The 27,930-nt window shown below is 53.3% G+C and overlaps 2 protein-coding genes across 3 annotated transcripts; one reads left to right on the forward strand and one right to left on the reverse strand.

The window, feature by feature from the left end:
• Positions 1–2: 2 nt before the first annotated feature.
• Positions 3–4,238, reverse strand: ATF5 (activating transcription factor 5). The gene is made up of 3 exons (XM_010947004.3): positions 4,099–4,238; positions 2,474–2,770; positions 3–1,415 (listed from the first exon to the last, which is right to left on the reverse strand). Exons 2-3 carry the CDS (start codon positions 2,649–2,651, stop codon positions 724–726), a joined length of 870 nt encoding a protein of 289 aa, XP_010945306.2. The 5' UTR covers positions 2,652–2,770; positions 4,099–4,238; the 3' UTR covers positions 3–723.
• Positions 4,035–27,903, forward strand: NUP62 (nucleoporin 62). Of its 2 annotated transcripts, XM_045510729.2 has the most exons (3): positions 4,038–4,173; positions 5,426–5,536; positions 25,191–27,903. In XM_045510729.2, the coding sequence occupies exon 3, from the start codon at positions 25,255–25,257 to the stop codon at positions 26,785–26,787; it is 1,533 nt and encodes a 510-aa protein (XP_045366685.1). In that variant the 5' UTR covers positions 4,038–4,173; positions 5,426–5,536; positions 25,191–25,254; the 3' UTR covers positions 26,788–27,903. The 2 variants fall into 2 exon arrangements, with proteins under 2 accessions (XP_010945307.1, XP_045366685.1); XM_010947005.3 differs by lacking the exon at positions 5,426–5,536 and having other exon boundaries at positions 4,035–4,173.
• The last annotated feature ends 27 nt before the right edge of the window (positions 27,904–27,930 follow it).

The raw sequence follows: 27,930 nt of genomic DNA on the forward strand, positions 1-27,930 counted from the left end.
ACCAGAGGAAATGCTTCTTTTTATTTCCACTCACAACCCCTCCAAAACGATCAGTCTCCACCCCTCCCTCACCTAGATGCAGCCCCTCCCCCAACACCTTCACAAAACACTGATTTCCTCCCAGAGCTAAAATGAACACCCAGTCACCAATTAAGGCTGTTCTCCACCCTGACCACCTCCCCATCCGCCTGTATATCCACCTGCTCTGCTAACTTGGCCACCTTTTGGTTCCATCCCCCAAATGTAGTTCCCCAAGGTCACTTGGCTTGTTTGGCTTACATTCTATGGGCACCACTCTTAAAACCTTCCTTGGCTTAGTCCCCAGATGGTTCCCCCATCCTATGCAACGTCATTCTGCAGAGCTTCCTGACTTCATTTCCCTGTTTGGGAGACTGAGTTTCCAAGCTCTCCCCTATTCCCTGAATTCCCGGTAGGTCTCTGTTCCTCAGCTGTTACTTAAGGGTATAGATGTTGACTGAGGCCAAACATGCCGTGATTCTTGGGAGAGAGGAGGGGGGCCAACTCAGAAAGGACAGGAGAGGAGACAAGGATAAAAGGGGAGAGAGAAGGGGGCGGGGGTGGGGGAGGAGGGAGGGAGGCGTTCGGAAGGAAGCTGGGCACCGGGGGATGACAGAGGGATGGGCCCTCCCACCTCAGCCCCAGAAACGCAAGGGAGCCGGAGCTGAAGACCAGCGCCCCCTACGGCCCAAAGCCCTTGCCCGGCTAGCTGTTTCGGGTCCTCTGGCTTCGAGCCTTGTACACTTCGATGAGCAAATCCTTGACATACTGGATCTCCCGCTCCACCGACTCAGCCCTCTCCCTCAGCTCCCGGTTCCGTGCCTCCAGCCCCTGGCACTCGCCCTCCAGGGCCTCGCCCTCTGCGCGCTTCCTCTGCCGGTACCTCAGAGCCGCCGACTTGTTCTGGTCCCTCTTCTTTTGCTTGCGGTCCCCGCGGGCGGTGGCAGGATTGGGGTAGGGGGCCGGGCGAGAGGGTGGAGGTGGAGGAGGGGGTTGCTGGGGTGAGGGCAGGGGCGCCAACCCCGAGTCCCCTGGCCCGGCCTCGCTGCGGCAGTAGATGGCTAGCAAGTCGAGGGTATCCAGGGCAGGAGGCTGGGGGAGGTCAAAGGTTGGGAGGGGGAGGGGCAGCGGGAGGGAGGGTGCTGGTGCTGGTGCTGGTGCTGGTGCTGGTGCTGGTGCTGGTGGCTGCGGAGGTGGGGAGGCGGGTGGGAGGAGGGGAGCATCAAGGAAGAAGTCTTCCATCTGCTCAAGTTCCTTCTTGAGGAGGGAGGCCATAGCTTCCAGATCGGGTGGGGGAGGGGAAGATGAGGGGAGGGCACCTGAAGGCAAGGGGGGCTCCAGAGGGAGAAGGGCTGTAAAGTCGACCCGCTCGGTCATCCAGTCAGAGAAGCCGTCACCTAGAGGATTGGAGAGAGACATAAAGTTTCTTGAGATCCTAGTCCTCCACCCAACCAGGTCTCAACTCATGACTGCCTCATTCATCTCATTCACTGAGTAAAACCACCAATCAGCCAATTAGTCAACCAACCAATCAAGAAACCATCAAAGCAGTCAACAAACCAACAGATTAGCCAACTAACCAACAAACCAATAGATTAACCATCTAACCAACCAATCAACTAACCAGTCGACCAACCCACCACTAGTCAACCAACCAACCAATCAACCCATTAACCAACTAATCAATGAACCAGTCAACCAACCCATGACCCGAACAACAAAACAGTCAACCAGCCATTTCTTCAACCATGCCAACATCTTCTTTACTGATTACCCTGCATCTGTCATTTCTCGGATTTACTCTCTAGTTTATTTCTTTCTTTCTTTAATGGAGGTAATGGGGATTTAATCCAGTATCTCTGCATACTAAGCACACACTCTACCACTGAGCTATTACCCTCTCTCTCTAGTTCATTCTTTTTTTTTTTCCCTAGTTCATTCTTAAATACAAACTGGATCACACATAAACATACTGTTTCATCTTTAATTCATTACTGAAAACCCACAACTTACCAAGCACTTGAGATACACTCATGAATAAAACAGTTCCTGCCTCGCGGGCTCTGCCATGCTTTCTTCCACCTGAAAAGCTGTTCCCTTTGGTCTTTTCATGGCTCATTCTTTAGGCTGGAGCCAAAATGTTATGAACTTGGAAAGGGTTTCCTGGCTCCCCATTCTAAACTAGTCCTTGGTGTCATTTTTTTTTAACTCAGCTACTAAGTGTTTCCCACTTATTCCCATACATCATCATTTAATTTGTCTCTTGTCTGTCTCCCCAGTAGAGTATGTGCTGCAAGGGAGCAGGGATCGTATCAGTCTGGCTCCCAGTTGTATCCCCAGCACCTAAAACAGTGCCTGCCATAGTACAAGTCCTCAATAAATATTTACTGAATGAATGAATGAATACTTCCTTCTCCCCTGCCCCCCCCCACCTCCATCCTTTGTCTGCCCTTACCTGCCAGGGGCTCTCCCCCCCCTGGAAGCCCGCCCTCCAGGGCTCCCCCAAGGACCTCATAGGGGCCCAGGGGGGCAGGGGCCAGGGGGAGTTTCCCATAGTCTACGAGCCAGCCCAGCCCGCTAGCTGGGAGCAGGGTCCTGTCCAGCTCCAGCCCCAGGGTCGCCAGGAGTGACATGGCTGCAGTGCGGGCGCTGGGCACGGATGGCAATGAAGGAGGCTGCACCAACAGCTGGGAGGAGATTCTGGAAGTTGCTCAGCTGGGCGAAGACAGGCACCAAGGCAAAAGTGGAGGACCTACAAGTGTGAGACAAAAGCGAGTGGGTCATAGGCCAGCCTCTCCTACCCCCAAAGCCACACCCCAGTTCCCCAGGATACTTTCTCCTCCTTCCTGCGGTGTTTGGATCTACGGCCTGCACTTTCAGAATTCTAAATCTACCCTTTCTTTCCCTAGAGCTGAGCTACACCCACTCCCAAGGGAATTCTCTTTAGGCCTGACACTTTTCTTCAGACTTCCCAAGATCTAATCCTTCCAATACAGAAACCTAATAGTCTCCCAGGCAAATTTCCCTAAGACCCTCCCACCCACCCCATAATATTCTTTTTAATAAATAAAACTCAATCCCAGGGGAATTTTGTTCCAGCCACACCTCTTCCTCTAAAATATTTTCTTTACGCCGCACCCCCTCCCTGGATGCCACCTCAAATCTGTTCCCAGGGGAACTCCCCCTTCCCCGCCCCTTCATCAATGTCATGCAGTCAAATCCCACTCTTCTCTTTGAATTTTGCGGTGACTTCCTGTCCCTCCAAGTCCCGCCCCCAAGGTTAATTTTAGCTCCACCCTTCTCCAATCATTCCTCAAAGGCCCCGCCTCTTTATCAGGTAGGAACCCCACCCCTCAGCTAATAGTTTGCTTAGCCACGCCCCTCTCACAATAGGTACCCCCCCCCAGCTCCACCCTCCGCGACGCCTCTTATCCTAGCTCCATCCCTTTAATGGGTCGTTTCTAAGCCCCGCCTCCTCCCCTATCAATCTAAACCGGCCTCCAGCCCGTCAAGTGCCCGAATGGAAGGGAGGGAAGTTGTGCTTTGCGCAAGAGCAAAGTGGAGACGGGAGGGTGGACTGGGCCGGCGGAAAACAGCTCCCTACTCCCCACCATCCGCACGCGGTTCTCACGCTGAAGACCACAGCGCATGCTCCGCCACCAGAGCGGTCCCATTGCTCCCTCAGACCTCCGCCCTCCTGGTGGTCAGTGCGCATGTGCGGCTGCTTACTGCCCGCCTTAGCACAAGGACAGACTCCACTGGAGAGATGCGCATGAGCAATCGCGGTCAGACAGACTCGGCGAAAAAAAAGAAACACACGTTCCCTGAAGGCTAGTGCGCAGTCGCAAACGCACGTGGACGTCTTTAAAACCAACATCGTCTGGACGAACGCACCCTCCCCCCATAGAGCCGATTGCGCATGCTCGGCTGCGCGCGGACGGCCCGTCTTTGCTCTTCTGCGCCTGCGCGACCGTGATTCTTCACTCTCGTCTCCCCACCCCCCAGGTCCGGTTGTGAGGGCCGCGAGCTTCGAAAGGGCGGGAAAGGCGGTTGGAGAGGGAGAGGCGAGCGGTTACTCACTCCATGGCTGCGGAAAAGAGAGGCAGCGGCGGCCTCAGGTGAAGAAAGAAGGCAGGAGCGGAGAGCGCAGGCGCGGTAAGCGCGGAGACTGGCCGGGGCAGAGGGGTCGTGGCTACAGAGCCATGGCCGGGGCTACGCGGGCGGAGGCAGCGTCGCGGTAGCGTGAGGACAGATCGTGATCTGAGGATGGGGAATGAGGCAGCCCCGGGGACTGGGGACAGATATACGGGGGACGGCGCAGCACGGCCTGCCGGGATCCTTCCGCGCCCCGCCCCGTGTGGCGCCATTCGGGAGGCGGGTTGGGCCCTACCCTCGGGATCCCGGGCTCGGTCCCCCTCCTCCTTCCGACCCTGGGGCTGGGCTCTCTCTTTCCTCCGACCTGAGGGTCTGGGCCCGCTTTCCTTCCGACTCCGAGGTTCCCATCCTCCCTTTCCTCTGACTCTGGGGTTGAGTCCCCTCCTTCTTGTGATCTGGGGCCCCTGCTCCCTCTGATTCTGGTGATTCTGCCCCTCCTCTTCCCTGAGATCCGCACCAGTTCATCTCTCCTTTCCTTTCCTGTGCTTCACAAATTTCCGGCCAGCCACATGCTGGTCTCTCCATCCCTCAACTGCTTTCCCACTCTGAGAACCCCTTTTGGGGGTTAGAATTGCATGAGTCACAGACGGTGCTACATTCAAATCACTGACCGGCGAGGCGAGGGTGGCCTTGGGCAAATGACTTAAATTCCCTAGCCTCATAGATAAAGAACTATCTGTAAAATGTGGAGAATAATCAACTACCCGGTGGGGTCGTTTGTGAGAATCAAGTAAGTCGATGCCTGTGAAACCTGGATCCAGCCTCAAACGTGCTCAACCCCTTTTATTATGATAGTAATAGGGAGGAACTCTGGGGCCCAGTCTCTCCCCTTACAGCCCCCCTGACAACACCTGTTAATAGCCCATTCTTGGGTCTCCTTCACTCCTCCAAGGTGATTTTCAGCCATCCCCATCCCCCCATCCCGAATGATGGACTCAGCCCTATCTCGGTGCAGGGAGTCAGGCAGCATCGCCCTCTTGCCTTTTCTCTGTCCCCTGCCCGTCACCCCTCAGCCCTTATCCTCAGCACTCCTTTCAGGCCAGTTGGTTCATTCTTCTGTCCCTGCCCCTCACCTAGACTTCCTTTTAAAGGATCCTCTACCTTAGCTGCCCCTCAATAGGTCAGTCTTACAAACCCTGCCAAAAATAGATCTATACTTCCATTTGCTAAAAAAGAGGGACTTCTCACCATCCCCTCCCGGTACCCTGGGCTTTCCACCAGCCTAAGTGGGTGTGTCTTTCCTCTGCTGCAGAATCCCTCCCTTTCCTACCCTGCCTTCATCCACATCAGAACTGTACACCTGAAGTGCAACTTTTCATCACTTTTGTTGGCACTTATGAGACTGAATCAAGATCCAAAGAAGGTGAGGTACCCTGATCCTGAGAGTTACCTGGGGATGAAGACACGCAGGCTTTTTTTCTTCCAAATGCATGTGCTCTTTATTTTCCTTCCAGTTTTATTGAGATATAGTTGAGAGAGAGAGCACTCTGTAAGTTTGAGATGTACAGCCTAATGGTTTGACTTAGATCCCTCAGGAAGTGATTACCTCAATAAGTTGAGTGAACATCCATCACCTATAGAGGCAAAAAGAAAGAAATAGAAAAAACACTTTTTTCCTTGTGATGAGAGCTCTTAGGATTTACTCTCTTAACAACTTTCATATCTAACATATAGCAGTATTCATTGTATTTATCAGATTGTACATTATATCCCTAGTGCAGGCTACTGTTGCATACAGAAAGTTCCTGAGATCTGACACCTTTCCTTGGAGTACTTACTGTCCACTCTGCCAGTATTTGAGCGCTTGCTCTCTCGGGGCTACATTGTTGCCTGGGCCACACAGAGTAGTGGTTAAGAGCACAGACCGGAGCCAAGTTGCTGGGTTCAAACACTGGCTACACCCCACTTACTAGCTTATTGGCAATTTCCCTGTGCCCCAGTTTCCATGAATAGTAGCAGAACAAAGTGTGGAATTTAGTTAATAGAAACGTACAAGTGTATGTGGCCATTACAGTACTGTTTCTTAGTACTGTTAGGAGATTAAATGATTAAATGAGGCCAAGTGCGCTTAGACTAGTGGCTGGCGCACAGTGGGTGCTACATAAGGAGTTTTCATGCTTCTAGTTATTGAGGTGGATGTGTTTTATCTCCATTGCTAAGCAGCAGCAAGTGCTTTGAAAGGTCTTCCAACTTTTACATGAGATGAAAGGACCAACCTCCTTCCACTCAGGATAGATGTTTAAGCAATAGCGGGTAGGATTAGGTTAGACTGTTGGTCAGAGACCGCTGGCAGTGAGGGGGCAGAGTCACCCCCAGTCTTCTGCTTCTGAAAGGGCCTTCTAGGTAAGTTATACAGTGGACTAGGTAGAGTTGTTTTCTTTAAATAGGTTTTTATTGTGGAATAATTGGAGATGTACAGGAAAGCTGCTGAGACAGTACAGAGAGTTTCTGGGTACCCCTCATCCCCTTTCCCTCACCCTTGACGCCTTATATTCCTCCGATAAATTTCTTACAGCGCAGGAACCAGCATCAGTACATGTCTGTTCACTGAACTCATCTTTGTCTCCTGATTTCCCCACTTGTTCTCCGTGCCTTTCCTTTATTCTAGGATCCCGTCCAAGATGCCATGCCCCACTTAGTTGTCGCATGTCCTTAGCCACCCTGGTCTGCAGTGGTTTCTCAGACTGCCCTTGTCTCTCATGACCCTGGCGGTTTTGAAGAGCACTGGCTGGGTATCATGTGTAATGCCCCTCCATTTGGTTTTGTCTCATAGACTGTGGATATGGGTTTTTGAGAGGATGACTGGGTAGGATCCTTAATGACTAGAAAGGAACTTCCTCAAGATGGGAATCATGCTGCCAGTTGCTCGCAGTGTGTGCTGACCAAGAAGACCCTGAGTCCCCGTCCCAGCCCCCTTGTGCCTTTTTTTACTCTCTCACTGTAGGATCCCACAGAGTTGAGTCCTGGTGCCAGCAGCCCCACCCAAGCAGCCTGACTCAGTCCTGCTCAGTGGGTGCCAGTGTGCATGGCCCCCTGGCCCTTCCAGTGTATTCTGATTTATGGGCAGTGGGTCATCAGTGGTGCCTGTGAGCCCAGGTCTTGGCACCCTAAGCCCTCTCCCCGTGCCCACTCCGATCTGAACCCTTTGGCCCCTTCAGGCCTCAGATGCCTCGGCCTACCCCAACTTCACAAAGTTTTCCAGGGTCCAGGTGCCCCTGGCCCTTCAACTCCTGAGCTGGGGCTGAGAGCATGGGTGGGGCTGCTGGGACTCTTTCTTCAGTGCGGAGGAGCCAGGCTTGAGGTGTGAGGCGGCCGTTGCAGGGAGGTTGCATCACCCTGGCTCTTTGATGGGGAGGGGGAGTAGGGGGATTCTCTGGGGGCCCCCCTGCACACCTGGCAGCAGTTCCCAGTTAACGGAGCCCTGGAACCCTGAATGGAGAGAGGCCCCAGCATAGCAAGGGAGGGAGTCATTGAGGGGGAGGGAGCAGCTGGCGCAGGACCATGAGAATCAGGCTCAGTGCCAAGAATGGGCTCAGATCACAGGGGCTGACCCACTCTAGCAAGGGCTGAGGCCCGGAGAGGTGAAAGGAGTTGTGTATGATCACACTGTGAGGTAGAGCCTGGACCTCCGCAAGGTCCTGCAAGCCCCAGGGAGAGCCTGGCTCCTCTCAGTTGTGGGGGGGCCCTGACCCCTGGCTCAGGATGCAGCCTGCCAGGGGGCCACTAAGTCTGGACCTTCACCTCAGGTTTGCTGCTGCTCACAATTGCCAAATTCTATTGATTGTGACCCGCCCCTCCCCACCCCCCTGCCCCAGAGGAGGCCCTCTTCGCCTGTACTGTTACTGATCCCCTCACTGGTTTCCCAGCCCAGCTGACAGCCTGGCATGATGGAAGAGGCACCGAGTTTCCGTCAGATGGATCCAGGTCCCTCAGCCCACACCGCATAATCCTGGCTGGGGGTGCAGGCAAAAGTCCTTACTCTGCCTGGGCCACGGCTGCCTTCGGAAAAGTGGCTCAGAGTGTGCACTCGAGCCAGCCTGCTGGATTCACATCCAGATTCCACTGCTTCTTTGACCCTCAGCAAATGGCATCATCCCTCTTTGACTCAGTTACCTCATCCATAAAATGGGTGGAAGATGACCCACCTCACAGGATTGTTGGGAGGATTAACTAGATAAAGGTGTGTAAAATTTCTAGAATGGAGTCTCCCTAATTATGAGCATTAATTACTTCTCACTAAGGTTTGGGTGCTGGAAGGATTATGCGAAATGACGTGGGTAAAGCCCAGCACTTCCTCGGAGCTCCAGGTCAGCACATGCTTCTTGCTCTTCCTATTCCCACCACACTTTGTTCTTCTTTCATAGTCGCCTCACAGGCAGATGTCTGTGGATGCAACTTTCCCTGAGCACTTAGAGGGTAGGTCAGGACCCTCCTCAGTCCCTAGACTCGTTCCTCACAGCCCCCAGCCCTGTGCCACTGCCTCAGTAGGTATCAGTTCATTTTTAAATGAATTGCTCAGGCACAGAGACTGAGGAATTCAGTACTATGGCCCCTGAAGAGGCACTAGGGCAGGTGTGTGGGTCATTCAGGCCAGGAGGGCAGGGGTTAGGGGTGGGCGTCTCAGCAAACAAGGGCAGGAAGGCCAAGGCCAGTTCAGTTGGGGAAAGAGCAGTGCGGGGGCCAGGCACACAGCACGGGGCTGCCTCGTGGCCCTGCGGCTCAGAGTCCGCCAGAGCCCCTTCCCTCCCCTCCCACCTGCTACGCCTCCTTCAGCCGAAGCAACCACGGCTCTTGGAGCCTGGCTAGGCCATGCACCGCCGCGCCAGCTCCAGCATCTTCTGTGGCCATCTTCTCTATTCCCTTCCTGTGGCTGCTATAACACATCACCACAGACTTAGCGGCTTAAAACACGCACATTTATTCCCTTTGGAGACCAGAAATCTAAAAAGGGGTCCTTCTAGAGGCTCTAGGGGAGAATCCATTCTGTTGCCTTTTCCAGCTTCTAGAGGCCATCTGTGTTCCTTGGCTAGTGACCCCTTCCTTGAGTCACTTTGACCTGTTTCCATCATCACATCTCCTATCTCCTCCTGTGATCTTCTTGCCCTCCCTCTTATAAAGACCCTTTTGATTCCATTAAGGCCCACCCAGATAACCCAGGACAGTGTCTCCATCTCAGGATCCTGAATTTAATGACATCTGTCAAGTCCCCTTTGCCATGTGGTAACATACTCACAGGTTCTGAGGACTAGGATGTGCACATCTTTGGGAGCCACTATCCATCCTCCTACAGCTCTCTCTCAGAGACTCCACGTTCTCATGTGAGAGGTAAAGGCTAGCACAAGCCCTGGGGTGCCCTCTCCCTAATGTGCCCACAGACTGTTTGAGAAGGACAGGGCAAACTGAAGGTAATTGACAACATGATCTCCTGGAGCTCAGGACACTGTCACTTACCACTGTGTGGCCTTCAGCAAGGTACCCTCTGTGCTGCATCAGTAGAGCAGGGACAATAGCAGAACTCTCCTGAGACGGCAGTGGTGAGGACCAGAGATAATGCGTGGAAAAGCCTAGAACATTGCCTGGCTCAATAAGCCAGCCAGCCCTGCAGGCCAGGTGCTGGGCAGCTGTTCCTGCCTGAGGGTGCAGAGCGGCAGATTTCACAGAGGTTAGAAATGCAGACTTTTCTTCGAGATCCAAGTTTTAAAAGGTTGATGAGTAATTCAGAGAAACTCCAACAAATCACGAGTGTGGATAGGCTGGGGCTGAGAGCCTTCTCTGACCTTTGCATGCAGTGATCCCCACCTGCCCCTCCAAATCTGTCATCCTCTGGCCAGAGCAGAAGACAAGGAACTGAGTCCTCCTCAGTCAAGTCACTGAGAATTTGGGCCACACCCCTCCCTGCTGAAAGGGCACCAGCCTTGCTCAGACTCTGCCCAGTCCTGTGGAAAGTTGGGGAGGCAGTGTTCGTGGGGAGCAAGGAAGGGGGTCTCTAGGCAATCATTCGGGAGGGTGGGGTGCCTGCAGAAGTAGGGCTGGTGTCACCCTGTCTGTTCTTTGTCAGCTGTCCACACCCCCAGCTGGAGGCTGCCACCAATACGTGTAGTTAAGTGATTTGGGTTTCTTGCTTTTTGTAACTGGGGGACCGCCTCGGTATGGGGGTGTTGAAGAGGGCTTCTGGGGGCTGGGCTGGGTTAGGTACCGGGGAGGGTTCAGGGAAGTGGGGTTTTGCTCAGGGATGCTGGCGGGGCACAGGGACGTGTGCATGAGCAGCATCCTTTATACTGGAGCTGATGGCTGTGTTAAGAGCGACTGTCAGCTCTGAGCCAGGAGGGTGATGTTCAGTCCTTTTTTTTGCTTTGGACAACGTTTGTGTTTTTGTCTGTGTTGAGGCATGTCACGACCCGTCACAGCCAGAGCAGCCTCACCTGATGTCGGTGTCCTGTGGAGCCGTCTATGTCTGGCAGGGGCCTGGCTGTCGGGCGGTTCTTCCGTTCCCCACAGCAGACCTGCTTGGCCTATCCGATGGGGGAGGGCAGGTGGAGATTGATGATGGGGCCCGGGGGTGCAGCTGCAGCTCAGCCTGGATCCCTGCCTGGAGGTGGGCCTTGATTGCACCAGCACACACACCCATCCCTGGGTTGCTTGGGCACAGAGGAAAGTAGCAGGCCCTGAGTGAACCCAACCAGCACCCGCCAGGGTGGCCAGTCGTGGGGGAGCTGAGGGGGCCAAGAGAGAGAGGGTTTGAGGCAGAGGCAGGGACCCACAGCAGGAAACCTCACAGGCCCAAGAGGTCCCCTGGGTGCCCCCTCCACATGTGGGGACTGCCCCATGGGGAGCATGGCGGACTGGCGGGCTCCTGGGCCTTAGACCTGTTAGATTTGTTCAAGAGCCCTTTGCCCTTCTCCTCCTGCCCGCCCCCACCCAGAGCAGGAACAGACTGGGGGTGGGGGTGCAGGAAAGAGCAGCCAATGCCCCCCCCCCACTTCGGTCCAAGCTGCCAGAAGTCTTGCCTGCTGCCTGCAGTGAGGGGAAGCAGATGGCACCGAATTGGATTTGAGAGTGAAACCTGAAGTACTAAACTAGTCTGGGAGGTGATGGAGATGGCCTGGGATGTCATTCCTGGAAACGGGAAGAGGGTACTGGACATGGCATTCGGGGGCGAGGGGGAGGGGTCACATGTCAGTGAGAAAGGTCACATTAGAGTCTCTGGAGGCCCCAGCTCGGCTCTGGGGTCAGACACCCTCAGTCAGTCCTAACTACCTGTGAGACTTCGGGCACATTACTAAGTTCTCTTGACTTCCGTTTGCTCATCTGTAAGATGGGAATGCTTTGAGTTCCCACCCCCTTGAACTGTAGTAAGTACAGGTAAAGTGCTATCAACAAAGGGCCTGGCACGTCACAGACGTCCAGAAATGTTTGTGTGGAGATTGACACCCAGGGACTGGTAAGGGCTGTGGTTGTTGGTTCTAATCTCAGAATCAAAGCCACCCTGCCCCCTAGCTCTAGTGGTTTTCACCTGGTTCCCCAAGAAACCATTTCCGTGGCAACTGCCTCTGGCACCACCTGGACCTTTCCCTTCTTCCCCCACTGACATCACTGCCTCTCCCCTGGGAGAGATGCTGATGTTGATCACAGGAGAGAGGCTGGGGAGGGAGCACAGGTGTGTGTTTCTGCCTACACACAAATGCACCTCCACCTGCTATGCTCTTGGCCCTGGTGCTTCAGCCCCTCTCTGAGTCTTGTATTGGTGGTGTGTTCGTGCCAAGCCGCATTTCCACAGGAGCCCCCGATGGCCTCAGCTGACTGGAGCATTTCAACTTCAGTCTCCTCCACAACCCATCCTCAGCCAGCTTTACTTGTCCCCAGCGTGCTGTTGTTAGAAACAACTCTGCCCGGCCCCTGCCTGCTTCTGCCCTCAGCCCCTCCCTGGCATCCCATGCTAGGTTGGTTCGTTCAGTGGCTTTATTGAAATACTCTGTAATTCACATCCATTTATGAAAGTGTATAATTCAGTGGTTTTTCAAATATTCAGAGTTGTGCACCCATCACCACCATCTACTTTTGGATCATTTTCATCACTCCCATGCTTATTAGCAGTTACTTCCCATTCCCCCATCCCTAGGCAACCACTAATCTGCTTTCTTTCTCTGTAGATTTTCCTATCTTGGACATTTCATATGAATGGAATCATACAATAGGTGGTTCCCTTGTGTCTAGTTTTCTGGGTTCACCCATTTTGTAGCATATATCAATACTTTATTCCTTTTTAAGGCTGAGTCGTACTCCATTGTGTGGATATACTGCATTTTATCCATTCATCAATTGATGGACATCTGAGTTGTTTCTACTTTTTGGCTGTTATGGAATATGTATGTACTAGTTTTGTACGGACATACGTTTTCATTTCTCTTGGGAAACCTGGGAGTGGAATTGCTGGATCATAAGATAACTATGTTTAATCTTTTGAGGAGCTGCTAGACTGTTTTCCAAAGCAGCTGCACCATCTTACATTCCCGCTAGTGATGAGTGAGAGTTCAAGTTCTCCACATCCTCACTAACACTTGATATTGTCCAGCTTTTTTATTATTGTCATCCTAGTGGCACCAGTGAACTGGTATCTCATTGTGGTTTTGTCTTTGGCATCTTGTGGTTTTAACACAGAGCCTTTAACACTGCCTCAAGGAAGCAGGCTCTTGCCCATCTGAGCTTTTGCCTGAAATGAGCCCTTGATCTAACTCCTTCCTCCCTTAACTCTTCCACATCCTTCAGAACAGGCTTAAACATCCATTCCTTCTCTAGGAAGGTGTCCTCGACACTCCCTTGGACTTCCTATAGGTTCTAACCAAAGCTCTTTCGTGGTGTCTACCATATTGTCCAATACTTTTATCTGTTACCCTGAATAAACTCTGAATGATTTGAGGGCAGGGACCTTATCTTATCCTGACTTTGACATCTATGTTGACATTGGGCAAGTTACTTAACTCTAAAAGGGCGATGCTAATGGTACCTACCCTGTGGTAGGAGGAGTGAGAGCTCACCGATTAGTACTTGAAAAGCGCTTAGGATAGTACCTGGCACAAAGCAACTCCTGAATCCGTTTATTCCATTGACAAGCAGTCACTGAGTGCCCGCCATGGCCAGCAACTGTTACAGACACTGGGGATATGGCAGTGGAAGTCATGGGCAAAAATCCTGTTCCTCATGGAGCTGGCGTTCTGATGGGGAGACAGACAACAAACAAGATCCATAAATTGAGTGGATTATATTTCAGATGGTACTCGGTCCTAAGGATAACCAAGGAAGACCTCCCTGAGTCGGTAACATTTTAGCAAAGACCTGAAATAAGGAAAGGAGGGAAGGGAGTGTGCCAGAGTGCCATCTGAGTAAGATTGTTCCATGGAGAGGAATCAGCAAGTGCAAAGGCCCTGAGGCAGGAGTGCTTTGGGCATGTGTGTAGAACAGCGAGAAGGTCAGTGAGACTGTGGTGGGATGACGGAGGCAAAGAGTGGTTAGAGATGGGGGCACCTTTTGCCTCTTGGGAATAGTGCTGCTGTGAACATTTCTGTACAGATTTTTGCTTGAACTCCTGTTTTCAATTCTGGTAGATTTTCTTTTATCACATTTGTAACTCAGGGTTTTTAAGGGTGTTGCCCATGCCATATTGTCTTTGTTTGCCCAGCACAAGGCCTGTCCTGTCCTGAGTCTCAGTGGATGTTTGTTGACTGAATGAATGAGGAATATTTGTGAATTACCCAACACATGCAGAACACAGTGGTGCCAAATGGTTAGTGCTTTTATCATTATTTTTAAATAAGTGCAGTTGGAACTTGGCAGGATTGGCAGGATTTTCCTAATCTCAGGTGCTGGCAGATTGTAGGGAAATGGTTGTCTCAGGCATTGCCAGTCAGAATAAAAATAGGTACAGGCTGGTTGGAGGGCAGTCTGGTTGTCCCTAGTAAAGCCAAAATTCGGGTATCCATGGCCAGCAATTCTGCTTCTGGGGATCTGTCCTGGAAATGTGTCTGCGCCTGCTCCCAAGAAAGCACGAGTGTGCATGCTTGTTGCAGTATTATTTATAGTAAAGAAAAATCGGAAGCTTCCCAGATGTCCATCGGTAGATGGATGTGGTTTAGTCACTCTGTGGACTGATATACAGCAGCCAGAAGAAGTGAAAAATGTTGAGAAAACTCTGCAAACTGTGGAGTGACACATGCAGTGTGTACCCTGTGTAGCAGAGAAAACCAGGAGTGAGATCACTTCCTCTGGCTGTTCACAGCACACACGAGTTCACAGACAGAAGATACACCGCAGCTTGTGACGGGTTGCCTCACAGGCACGGGGACCAGGGTGGAGGATGGTGATCAGAGGAATCTTCACTTTGTCAGCGATGCTCAGAACAGTATTTTAGAGAAAGGACTGGTGTATTGATTGTGTAGTTTAAATTTCAGTGTTAAAAATGCGGGTAGGTAGAGAAGGAAAATATTTTTCAGTACAAGAGAAAGGAACAAAATAGTTCTTGACCAAAAGGTAGGAGGCCCAGAGCCAGAGTATGCCTCAGATATCATCCAATCTTTTTCTTTTATATTAAGAGTAGTCGTTCTAGAATCTTCCATAGAGACTACACTTCTGGTTGTTTCCTGACTTCTTTTCCATGAGCAGCTAATTTCCCATGGGGGAAATTGCTGTTTGTCCCGCCACCTGAGCTCCTCCAGGTGCAAGTTTGGGCCTCAGGGAGGAGGAGGGGGTGTAATTGCTCATTACCCGTGAAGTTACTTCTTGGGGTAGAGAGTTTCCAAGGGAAGGAGAGAAGAAGAGAGATGGATGGGTGAGAACCTGTGAGCCCAGGAAGCAGGTAGGTACCATTTGAGGCAGTGCCCCTTTGAAAGCGTTTCATCTGTCCAGTGAGGATAACAAGCCAGCTGAAATGACCTCGAAGAGACAGTGAAAAACAGTGCAGAACGGTGTGTGCGACACGCAGTCTTTTGTGTACAGCGGGGGAGCGTGCAAGCGTCATTTGCTTACATGCACCAAAAATCTCTGGAAAGAGGCACGAGGAACCTAAAACCTTGTCTCCAGGGAAGAGAGGTGGCTGGGGAGGTTGGGGGCACCACAGAGACCACAGTGTTCCCTTTGGTACCTTGTGAACCTAGAACCATGTGAACAAACTACCATGTTTCACTACCATGAAACAAACCAGGTGCAGAAATTATCTACAAAAAGAATTTAATTTTCGTTTTAAAAAATACCCAGCAGTATGTTATTGGGTGGATTGGGAAATGGAACATGACATGCCTCCTGGGCAGCTGGCTGGCATACAGGGACACTTAGGGACCTGTTCATGGCACCAGGGCCTGGTCTGGCAGCAGGATGGGCAGAGGGGCTTTCCACAGCCCTTCCCCCTAGGGAGCAGACAGACAGACAGACAGACACACCTCCTGTTTGTCCAAGCAGGTCTCTAATGCTTGACGCAGGTTCATTCTGCCTGGGAGGGTGAGAGACCTTTGGTGTGCCCGTCCTTGGGGAGGAGCAGGCCGGAGGAAATTTGGACCAGAGTCCTAGGCAGCTTAAGGAGTTGAGAGAGGACAGTTGAAAACTGCGTCTCCCTGATCTCTGTCCCACCTCCCTTCTGGGGACGCCTTGTGCCCTGGAAGAGAGGCGGCCTTTAGATGGAGGGGCGAGCCGAGGCTTCTGTGCTGCAGACCGGCTTAGAAAAGCACCTCTGCGCCTCTCTGAGGCTCCATTCCTGCAACTGGGATACCATATCCACCAGGCAGGTGCTTGTGTACGAGCAGGACAGAGTAACTCAGGTCACCACCAGCTCCTGCCAGACGACTGCAAGGGTCTTGCCCCATTCCAGCCCCCAGCCACCTGGGTGAGTCTTTCCAAACATAAATAAGATCCTGACACATTGGGAACCCTCCCGTGGCTTCATAGGGATCTGGCCACACTGGCCTCCCTGCCCTGGAACCCGCTGAGCGCACTCCTGCCTCGACCTTTGTGCTGCTGCCTCTTGGGCCTGGATCAGCCAAGACGCTGCTGAGGTCTAGTAACCAAGCTGCTAATCACTGATCAGTTGATTGCATTCTGGAAGGGCAGGCTCTCTGGACTCATCTGTTCCCTGAGATTTAAAGGGATTTTCTTTGACCCAAGGGAGAGAAGAGGGGCACAATTCAAGAGAGACGTAAGAAGCGAGAGTTGGTGGGCTTGGGCCTGACGTATTGGTGAGACAACCCAATGGAGATGACGGTGGGGGCGGGGGGGACAGAAGAGGGCCAGGGAGTCCTTGCACTAACACAGCAAAGGTACCAGCTGGGCCTGGCGTTTGAGCCTCAGCGGGCATCAGATTTCCCCAGGCTGGGCTGATGACCACGAGAGGCAGTGGTACCCTAGGTCTCTGATTTTCCCCCTTTTTCTCTCCCATCTCTGCCCCCCTCCTCTGGTCTCTCTGAGCCATGGTCACACTTCTTCTAAGCGTTAAATAGCCAATTCCATGGGGAAAGGGTAGTTGACAGCTCCTGTCCTGCCTGGGTGTTGTCTGGGCTCGGCTGTGCCAGCAGCGCCACCAGGTGTCGTAGGTAGGTAGCAGGAGCATTTGCTCCTGTCTCTTCCCAGAATTTGTGTTAATAAGTTAACATTTCCTGGTCCCCGAGGATGCACCAGGAACCGTGCTAAGTGCTTAATGTGAATCAGACCATTTCATCTTCACAGAGACTGAATCAGCCCCTTTTTTCAGTTGAGGAAACTGAGGCACAGGCTATGAGCCTAGAACTAAGATCCAGAGCTAGGAGTAGAGGAGCAGGCACTCAGGCGACGGGCTACAACGCCTGCTTCTCATTGCTGGGCTGTATCTTGGCAGCTGACTGACAGAAAAGGACGGGCAAAGGCTTCTGTCTGCAGAGCCCTCAGAAGTCCATGGTCTGGACTTCTAATGACAGCTACCGATGGGCCCACTCCCGACCCATCAGTGGACTAGACAGACGTGGGTCACATTCCTGGGCCATTTCTGGGAGCCCTGGGAAACAGTCCTTTGGCAGCCTCATTGCTGTCCCAAATGAAAGCGAGTTTCTATTATGAAGGAAGGGTGTGGATCTGGGGGTTGGCAGCTGGCTTGGCCCTGGGGGATGAGCCTCGTTGTGGGAGGGTCACTCAGGCTTCTGCGGTGAGATGATCGGCTGCAGTTGGGTCAGGAGGGGAAACAGGGTCACGGCTTTGTCTCCACTAAGTGGACTAGCTGGCAGTCTGCCTCTGTGAGCCAGCCCTCCACCACATTCCCCACAGCCTGCTCCTGCTGCCACCATGCAGAAGCTGGCCTGTACGTGTATCACTCCCTTGGCTCCTTGTCTGCCCAGAGGAGCCCACTCCTCTTAAGACTTAATTCTGACATCTCCCCCTCCCCTGCCCCAGAAAGAGCTGGATTCCCTTCCTGGGACTAATTTTCACTGCTGTGTGAATTGGAGAAGTCACGCCACCTCTCTGAGCCCATTTCCCATACAGGAGGTGTTCAGTGTGCTGCTACCCAGTGCCCCTGGCCCAATACCACTTACGCAGGCAGCACTCAGTAAATGGTAGTTATTATTCTCTGTCTGTTGGTCAGTCACATTTATTGAGCACCCGCTGCATGCCAGGCACTGCTCTAGGTGCTGGGGATACAGCTGTGAACAAAACAGGGAAATCTTGCTCTGTGGGTTTGACACCATCACCACCACAAGCCCTCCTTGGTGTTCCAGGCCACCCTGTCCCTCCTCTCTGTCGTAGATGGCCTGTTGTTGCTGGGTGTCCCACACATCCACGCCCCGCTGAGGTTGCCCCAGTGGTGGAGGCTGCCCAGATCTTCAGAATCAAAGCTTACTGTTCTTTCCCCTCTAACCCCACAGTTGCAGTACCCCGTGCCCTTGGCCCTGATGCACAGAGCCGGGCCTGCCCTGGCCCATCACCCCTCACTCCAGCCCCTTTCTCAACCCCAGCTCCAGGGTGTGTTTCCATCCATTTGTCTATATTTAGTTCTGTCCCATTCTTTTTCTCCCCCACCCTGTATTAACTTCCTATTTCTGTTGTAACAAGTTGCCACAAGCTTACTGGCTTAAAACATCAGAAATATTTCTTTCACAATTCTGGAGGTCAGAAGTCTGAAATGCACGTGCAGGGCTGGGTTTCTTCAGGAGAACCTGGGTTCTGCCTTTTCCAGCTCCTAGGGTCCACCTGCATCCCTTGGCTCATGGCCCCTCCCTCCATCTTCAGAGCAGCGGTGTAGCCATGTGTCTCTGGCTCCTCTCCTGCCTGCCTATTTCACTTGAGCCCTCATGATTACATTTAAAGCCCACGTGGGTAGTCCAGGATCATCTTCCCATCCTGGGATACTTAATTTAATCACAGCTGTGAGGTCCCTTTCTGCTGTGTGAGGCCATGTATGCACAGGTTCTGGGATGAGAGTGTGGGGGGCTCTGGGGGCTGTTACTCTGTCTGTCGCACACAGCTCCCCCATACCATATCCTTCTTAATCTTTTTTTTTCCTTCTTGATCCAAGGCTGAGGTCCCCCCATGTTCATTCCCAGAAAATGCCCATGTTCCAGATACGTAAGGGCAGGGGCTAGGACAGGGTGGGTGGGAGAGTCCCGGGGCTCGAGGACAGTGCTGTCTGCCCCTCAGCCTGCTGTCGTGGTCCCACCCCAGGGCTTTGTTCTGGCTCCTCCCTCTGGCTGCCTGGTTAGTCCCCTCCCCCTGCACCGGCGCCCCCACTTCCCCACTTCTTCCCCTGCACCACTCAGTATTTTCTCCAGGACATTGAGCCTCTCCTGACACTCCATATAATTTCCCCGTGGTATCTGCTGTTCACCTGTCTCCCCTGCTGGAATGTGAGTGCCACAGGGGCAGAGGCTCCTGTCTCGTCCACAGTCATGTTTCCAGGGCCTTAAATAGTGTCTGCACGTAGCAGGTGCTCAGAAATACCTGTCATATGAATGAGCGTGGACTGCAAAGGATTCATGTGCTTTCTGTGACCCCCCCCCCCCACCTCGGAGGACAGGCCTTTTTTCCTCTCTGTGTTGTCATCACTATACGCAGGGTAGGGCTGAGTAAATGTAGAGTGAATAACAGATAAAGTTAGGGTTTGGAGTGGCTAAAGAACGAAAGGTGGAGGTGAGGTTACTGGACCTGAATGGAGGAGCAGGCGACAGTGGAGAACTGTGATCCTTGCAGCCGGGAATGGGGTGTGTGTGGAGGTGGGAGTCCCAGACTTCCCTGTGCTGGGTAGGCAGCCAAGTGTGGTTTGGAACACAAGGGCAAATGCAGGGTTGGTGGCTCTGCCAGTAACTCCCTTGATGACCTCGAGGCAGCCACTTTTCCCTCCAGGGCTTGGATCCCATGTGGGCGAACAACGCTGGCCGCAGCTGTGGCTGCCCAGCCCCAAGCATCTGGCCCAAGCACGCCCTCCACTTTTTCCAGGAAAAGCACCATTTCTCCAGTTTTCGTACCTCCCTGCTTTCCCACAAGCACCGTCAGCTTCTCTTTTAGGAAAGCTTACCCCATTGGTAAAAGTGGAAGAGCCCTCACAGAGGGCAGAGGGTTGGTTTTGGGGGTTTTCCCCCCAGAGCTCACAATAGTGTGTATTTGTTCAGCCACATTTGTGAGAAATTCCCAAAGTTCTGGTTGTCGATGGCTTTGTTAACCAAGACAGATCCTGCAGAACCATCACTGTGTTTCATTTGGGGGCAGATTTATGCATTTCCCAACTTGGGGTTTTCTCCTGTCTGTCCCCAGAGTCCTGGCTCAGGCCCAGCCTCCTCCCAGCCACCTGACTAGCCTCTGCCCCTCCAGTCCATCCTGGCTGTGTTAGTCCTCTCCAGACTTAAAGTCCCTCCATGGCACCCTCAAAATAAAGTCTGAGCCATTATCGTGGCATTTGTGGCTCCACCAGCTTCTCCCATTGCATCATGGGATATCCAGTCAGGGGTCCCCAAGACCACCCTCAGGTTCCATGATTTGCTAGGAAGACAAGTCAGCAAAGCTGTTAAAGTCATAGCTATAGTTTATCACAGCAAAAACAAACAAACAAAACATGAGCAAAGGGAAAAGGTATACAGGGCAGAGTCCAGGAGAGACCAGGTGGAAACTTCCAGTTGTCCTCTCCCAGTGGGGTCGCACAGACAGTGCTTAATCCTCCAACAGCAAGGTGAGCGCTCAGGCAGAAGGTGGCCATCAGGGAAGTCTTGCCGTCCAGAGTATTTTAGCGTCAGTCACACAGGCTCAGAGCACCAGTGTCACTGACCTTTGCTACTTAGTCTCCAGCCCCCACCCTGCTCACCCCCAGGTCAAGCTGATACCATGTGGCCCAGGGTCCACCTTAAAGACACTCTCTCGGGCAGGATTCTCCACGGGATTAGAGGTTCTCTCCCAGGGCAAGGCAAGGGCCAGTCCTTTGGAATGTGCGGGGTTTGGACCACCCAGGTGTGCATTTCAGCCCTTCTCTACACACAGTCCTCCGGCCACACCAGGTCACTCAGGATCCCAGAGGCGCATCTCTCTGCCTTCACCCAGGCCTCTTCTCCCTGTCTCCTGGCTGACCCCATGTCCTTCAACACTTGGCTCAGGCAACTGCTCCCTGGAACCTGGGCTGGGATAAGAGCCCTGTCCCTGCTCCCACAACCTATGACCCAGCCCTGTCTCTGCCTACAGCCCCATACTGAAACTGGTGTCTGCTGTGTCTCTAGCTGCCTTGAAGGCAGGGGCCATGGCTTAGGTAACCTCTCTGGGCCTCACGCTCCTCATTTGTCAAATGGACTTGCTTTCAGGAATGAGAGCAGTGATAACCAGGACAGGCTGGATCAGTACGCGTTCACTGTTAGTAGTAGATCCCTGGCATCCGAGGTGTTGGAAAGAGATGAGGCATTTAATAAATAGTGAACCCAGTGACCCATTAAACCGGACAAGCCCTAACGGAAGATTGTTTTTCTTGTGGTTTCTTAATAGTATAAAAAGCAAAGAACGTTTTATAAATACTCTTCTGGAAAATTTTAGCTGCAGCTTATTAGTAGCAGACGCTCTCTTGGGTGCAGCCTTGAGAACTGAGACACGTAGGTGTATCTGTTCGGACACTTCTGGCCACTGGTGACAGCAGACCCAGCTCAAGGTGGCTGCAGCGAGGAGGGGTGTTCTTGAGCGAGAAGGAGTCTAGGGCGGGGCGGGGTGCCGGTGGTACCTAGGGCTCAGATGCTTGACGTGATTAGAGTGAAGAGACAGTCCTCAGATGCCCCTGGAAGAGCTCTATAAAAATGCCAAGGCCAGGATCCTGCTTCTAAAGAGACTGGCGTCTGCGGTCTGAGCAGCATACATTTTGCTGAGTTGGAGCAGCCAGTTGAGATCTGCTGGCATAGACCAGGCCCCCTTGTCAGCTTCCTGGAAGCACGTGGCCATTGTGGAGGAGACCCAGCAAAAATGGGTCTGCGAGGAAGGCAGAGGGTATGGTGGAAGGTGGGGAGGGGCCGCTTCAGTAGGTTTTTCTCTGACTCAGGCCAGGAGAGGATTCCCAGAACACTTTGAAAAATCAAGACGGCCAGAAGAGGGCGAGGGAAGAGCAACAGGACTCGTGGGTGTCTTCTCTGGGCCAGGCAGGTGGCCCCTCAGTCGTGGCATTGTGTATTCTTCACCATGCCAGGGGGGTGTCCTTCTCATCACAGGTGGGGAAACTGAGGCAGAGAGCAGTTCAGGAGTGACCTGCCCCAGGGCCCACCGCTAGTAAATGGCAGGAGCAGAGTTCAAGCCCAGGTCTTTTCTTTATATCTGCAAACCAACTTTGTGCCTGAAAACAGTCTTGCAGCTGTTTTTTGTTCTTTTGGTAGGGAGGGTGGTAATTAGGTTTTTATTTATTTTAAAGCTGGGGATTGAACCCAGGACCTTGTGCATGCTAGGCACACGCTCTACCACTGAGCCATACCCTCCCCTGTTGCAGCTGTTTTTAGATGAAAGGAAAATAAGAATCTGAGGGTGTTGGATGGAAACGGGTACAGAAGGGCGGCCATGCCCCCACAGCAGGGCTGCTTGCCCTGTGACAGGGGACCCATTTGATGGAGTGGAAATGAAGAGGGATCTGCAGTGCAAAGGCAGGGGTCTAGGGCTCACTGTTGTGGAGGGGTTGCAGGTTGCTTCAGGCTGAGCCTCCCTTCCCCTATCTGTGCGCCAGGGCCACTGACCCACCTTCTGCATAGGACGGCTGTGAAGCTGGCCAAGGAGAGTGTACAGAGCTCGGTGCTGGGCACACAGAGCTGCCAGGGCCGGGGTTAGCGGCCTGAAACTACCCTGGTCTCTATGCAGGAATCAGCACTTCTCACCTTGCAGCCCGGGGACCCGCTGAGCAGTGGCAGCCAACAGTGAATTCCTTTTAAACTTGAGGTCAGCCACAACCCCAGGTCTTTTCCACGAGAACTTCACAGCTGGGTTCACGGCCCCTCCCGGGCCCCCTTCTCTTCTTTCCTCACCAGGCTCTCCCTCCCCAGAGTGACGGTGTAGCACTGCCTGCCAGCACCTGACCCAGCGCTGGCACTGTCCTGACGGGGGAAGCGGAGTCTCTCCTCATCTGTCAGACACTTTCTACCCCCAGCTGTTTGTTTCCTGTGTCTGCGCTAACAAATTATTATAGACTTGGTGGCTTGAAACAATGCAGATTTATTCTCTTGCAGTTAAGGAGATCAGAGTCCAGAATCAGTCTCACTGGGCTGAAATCAAGGGGTCAGCAGGGCTGGTTCCTTCTGGAGACTCCGTTTCCTGGCCTTTTCCAGCTGTTAGAAGCACCTGTGTTCTTTGGCTCATGGCCCCTTCCTCTGTCTCCAAGCTCAAAGTGCATCACTCTAGTCTCCGCTTCCAGCTTCTGTGGTCCCTTCTCTATTCCAGCCTCCCTCTGCCTCCGTTTTATAAAGACATATGTGATGACTGGACCCACAGTTTGTCCTGTATTGTCTCCCCATCTCGAGATCTTTAATCATTCCCTCTGCCATGTATGGTGACACACTCTCAGGTTCCAGGGAGTGGGATGTGAGCATCTTGGGAGGACCACATGTTTGGTATGTCCTCCCACATCAACTCCACAGGAAACCATTTAAGGCTCCCGCCACCTGCAGAGGAAGCCTGAGCTCTTCAGACGCTACTCGGGGCCTGGTGTGGTGTTACTTCCACAGGCTGGTGCCCCTGCTGCCTTCATCCCAGCCTGCGGTGCCAGCCCCATCCACGCCTACGTCACCATTGAGGCAAGACAAGGTCTGATTGAGAGCCAGCCTAGGAGAGGCTTGTGTAATTCAGTAAGTCCATCTGTCCCACTCGGATTATGATTTGAAAACCTGGCTGCACAAGTTCACTGGTTCTTCAGAGTGAATTTACACCCTGTAATTCAGGTCTTTTTAAGAAACCAAGCTTATCAATTATGTCTCTTTATTATACAGAAAGAATGGACGTTTGGAAACTACTGCGAATTAGGAAGGAGACCATCCACGTGTAGTCCCAACACCCAGAGACAGCCCCTGTGTGCTCTCAGTGTGTTTCTTTCCCAACCCACTTTGTTCAGAGTTGTTCTGTTTTTCCACAACTGAAATCACACTGCAGTAGTGAATATCCATTCTGTTCCCCTTTGTTGTCATTTCCTGAGTTTCTTGTGTGTAGTTAGAGGCTGTATCGGTGGATATAATGCAGATCTTCCCTTCTATTTGATACCTAAGGGACCCCCTAGTTGGGTGTATGGAAATGCGCTGTCATCCGGTGCCCACGCTGCGTAAGGAGGTTCGTGGATTGGGTCAGTGGGTGCAGGCCCACGGCCTGGGGTCAGCTCCTAGTAAGTCACCGCAGCTCTCTGAGCCCCAGTTTCCTCATCTCAGGTGGGGACGAGATCCTGCCTCCAGATGGTAGTGGGAATTCTCATCTGAGCAGCCCACACTGCTCCCAAGCCCTCTCGCTGGTCAGTGCTCAGTGTGCTACCATTTCCCTAGAAATGCCTCTACCCACATGCCGTCTGGCCCTTTCCTCTCCAAGTCACCTTTGACTTTCCAGCTAACAGATGGCTTTGCTCCAGGATTTTTCAGCTAGAAATTAACAAAATCCAGTCAGCTTAAACTCACTGAGGATGGGCTGGCTCACGGAACTTCTGATGAAGATGAAGTGAGCCTGGTGGGCAAGACTGGCTTCTGGGGTCTCTCTCTCTCTCTCCCCCCTGCCCCTTTCCTCTCCCTCCAACTCTCTCTCTCTGATGGCAGCTCACTGTCTCCTGCTGCAGGGGCTGAGAAGATGGGGGGTGCCCAGGTGTCCACCCTCTGCCCTGCACCTGCAGGCAAAGGAGGCCGCCTGCCTCTGAGCACCTGGAGAGAAACCCTGGGGAAGGTCTTTGTTGGCTGACTCATACCTTGATGTCCCCTTGAACAGTCACTGCGGCCTGGGCGCCAAGCAGTGGGTCTCATACCCACCCCTGAGTTAGAAGGAGGGTGGGAGGATGCGCTAACATGCCCTCCAGCCTCCTGAATGCTGCAGGGTGTGCGCGGAGATGGCCTTTTGCTCCAAGGGCCCGTCTCTCTGTAGGGTCCAGAAGGACACTCGGGGTGGCACTCAGCTGAATTAGTCTACACTGCCCCCAACCCACTTTCGGTCAGCAGGGAAACCTGGGGAGCAGGTCCTGAAGGTATTTATCCACTTCTAGTGCCGCTTGCCAGAAGCACCTTGACTCTGACTCCTTGGGCTGAGGCTGCCTCAGGTGTCTGCTCTTTAGCCCCGTCCTCAGCAGTGGGGGCTCCCTTGGGTGCTGACCTTGGCCGTGGCCGGCCCAAGGCAACCTAGCTCCTAGTGCTTGACCCCTGGGGCAGGGGCTGTGCGTCCCGATCCTTCTTTCTGAGCTTAGCAGGCCGGGTTAGGTTCTGCTGCGGGAAGAGGAAGGGGGGCCGTTTGTTGTCATTATCAGCCCTGCAGACCAAGCTCCATCGTGCCGCTGAGGCTGCCTTTCCAAAACTGCCATCTGATCATGTTACTTCCTTTGCTTTAAAAATCTTTCCAAGGTTGCAGACGCCAGTGGATTTGCTTTGGGAGCCGGAGTAGCTGCCGCCACCAGAGTCTGGAGCCATGAGCGGGTTTAATTTTGGAGGCACTGGGGCCCCCACAGCGGGGTTCACGTTTGGCACCACAAAGACGGTGACAACCACACCAGCTACCAGGTTTTCTTTCTCTACGTCTGGCACTGGCGGGTTTAATTTTGGGACTCCCTCCCAGACAGCCGCAAGTACCCCTTCCACCAGCCTGTTCTCATTCACTACCCAGGCTCAGACCCCAGGATTCAGTTTTGGGACCACCACTCCTGCTGCGGGAGCAACTGGGTTTTCTTTAGGGATCAACACTCCGAAGCTAAATTTGAGCAGCACGGCTGCCACGCAGGCCACGGCGCAGCCCACCGGCTTTGCGCTCAGTGGCGGCACCCTCACCAATGCCATCTCGAGCACCGTCACGTCCGCCCAGGGCACAGCGCCCACTGGCTTTGTGTTTGGGTCCACCACCACCACCACTGCTCCGTCCACCACCCCCGGGGGCTTCTCATTCACAAGTGGAAGCACATCCCAGACCGGGACTACTGGCTTCAGCATCAGCTCCACGGGAAGTTCGGCCCAGCCCACAGCCCTGGCCGGCTTGCCCTTCACTCCAGCTGCCACTGGAGCTGGGGCCACACAGCCTGCTGCTCCCACACCTACCACTGCCACCACCAGTGCCGGGCCCACGCTCTTTGCCTCACTGGCCACTGCTCCAACTTCATCCACTGCTACTGGGCTCTCCCTTGGTGCCCCGGCGACCACGGCAGGAACTTCCGGAACAGGAACACTGGGCTTCAGCTTGAAGGCCCCCGGAGCAGCATCCACCACCTCCACAGCAACAACCCCCGCCACTGCCACCACTGCCACCGGCTTCGCCTTGAGTCTGAAACCACTGGCGCCGGCAGGGATTCCCAGCAACACACCAGCCACCGGGGCTGCCGCACCCGGTCCTGGTGCAACTGCCGGGGTGACGGCCAGTCCCGCCATGACCTACGCCCAGCTGGAGAGTCTGATCAACAAGTGGAGCCTGGAGCTGGAGGACCAGGAGCGGCACTTCCTGCAGCAGGCCACGCAGGTCAACGCCTGGGACCGCACACTGATCGAGAACGGGGAGAAGATCACCACCCTCCATCGTGAGGTGGAGAAGGTGAAACTGGACCAGAAGAGGCTGGACCAAGAGCTCGACTTCATCCTGTCTCAGCAGAAGGAGCTGGAGGACCTGCTGAGCCCACTGGAGGAGTTGGTCAAGGAGCAGAGTGGGACGGTGTACCTGCAGCACGCCGACGAGGAGCGCGAGAAGACCTACAAGCTGGCTGAGAACATCGACGCGCAGCTGAAGCGCATGGCCCAGGACCTCAAGGACATCATCGAGCACCTGAACACATCCGGGGGTCCCGCCGACACCAGCGACCCGCTGCAGCAGATCTGCAAGATCCTCAATGCGCACATGGACTCGCTGCAGTGGATTGACCAGAACTCGGCACTGCTGCAGCGGAAGGTGGAGGAGGTGACCAGGGTGTGCGAGGGGCGGCGCAAAGAGCAGGAGCGCAGCTTTCGCATCACGTTCGACTGAGAGTCCCCCCCACCCCCATCCCCCGGCTCCGAGGGTGTTCAGCTGGGCACGTGCAGTCATTGGTTTTTGGTTGCAATGAAATCCTGCTTTGCTTGTTTCTTTCTTTCAAGCAGATGTGCTGTTAAGAGAACCATTCTGTGGTTTGACTTTTTGCCTTAGTGAATAGAAAGTATTCTAAGCCTCTGGTCTAGGCAGCAGCCTAGTGGGTATGGTTTCTGCGTGTGTCGTTAGTGTATCCTAGACCCTCCCCACCTGCTGCAGCCACCCTCCTCCCAGTGCTGGGGGAGTGCTGATCCGCCTGAGAACCGCCTGTCTCCCAGCCAGGGTACACTGGGCGGCCACTCTGCCCAGCACACAGTCACAGGTGCGAGAGAAAAGACTCAGCTTAAAGAACCTCCATCCTCGAGAGGACGGCAGCCTGGTATAAGTGTAAGCAGTACAAAGAAGGGACTTACGAATGGAATGGGTAGTGGGGTGTAGAATTTCAGAGGAGGAAAGACAGGTCAGACAAGGGACTTGAATGAGGTTTTGAGAAAAGAGGTCTTCACGTTGCCTAGCTGACACGTCCTTACCCCCCGCGTCTCCTTATTTTAGTCCTCACCTCCTCCAGGAAGCCTTCTTGACCACCTCAAATCGGGGTCACACGGCCATCCTATGGGCCCCACACCACACTGAGCTTGCCAGCTGGCAAGTTTGGTAACACTCGCCATGTTGTATTCTGCTGACTGTTTACTTCTCTGCCTCCTTGTTAGATTGTGAGCCCCCCTGGACAGGGACTGCTTCTTGTTCCCCTTGTGTCTTCAGCACAATCCCTGTCACATTTGTCAAATGGATCAACAGTGGAGATAAAACCCAGCATAAAATATGAGTCAACAGAATGCCAGTCGACGTGACCAGGGTGCCAGACGTGGCCACAGAATTGGTTCTGAAACTCCCAAAGCCAAAGCCAACCTGGTCGGTTACACTGAGAGCCATGGTGTCCAGAAGGCAGAAGCCAACCAGCTACATCCCACTCATCTTTTGTACTTGTCTCTTCCTTCTGCTGCACTCTCTGAAATCCCTATGACTGTACATTGCTTTTCTAAATAAAAATAAAATTTATTGGGGAGCAGAAAAGCTGTGGTTAGTGTGGATAACTTAGGA

Source organism: Camelus bactrianus, chromosome 9, assembly GCF_048773025.1.
Source record: "Camelus bactrianus isolate YW-2024 breed Bactrian camel chromosome 9, ASM4877302v1, whole genome shotgun sequence".
Classification (NCBI taxonomy): Eukaryota; Metazoa; Chordata; class Mammalia; order Artiodactyla; family Camelidae; genus Camelus; species Camelus bactrianus.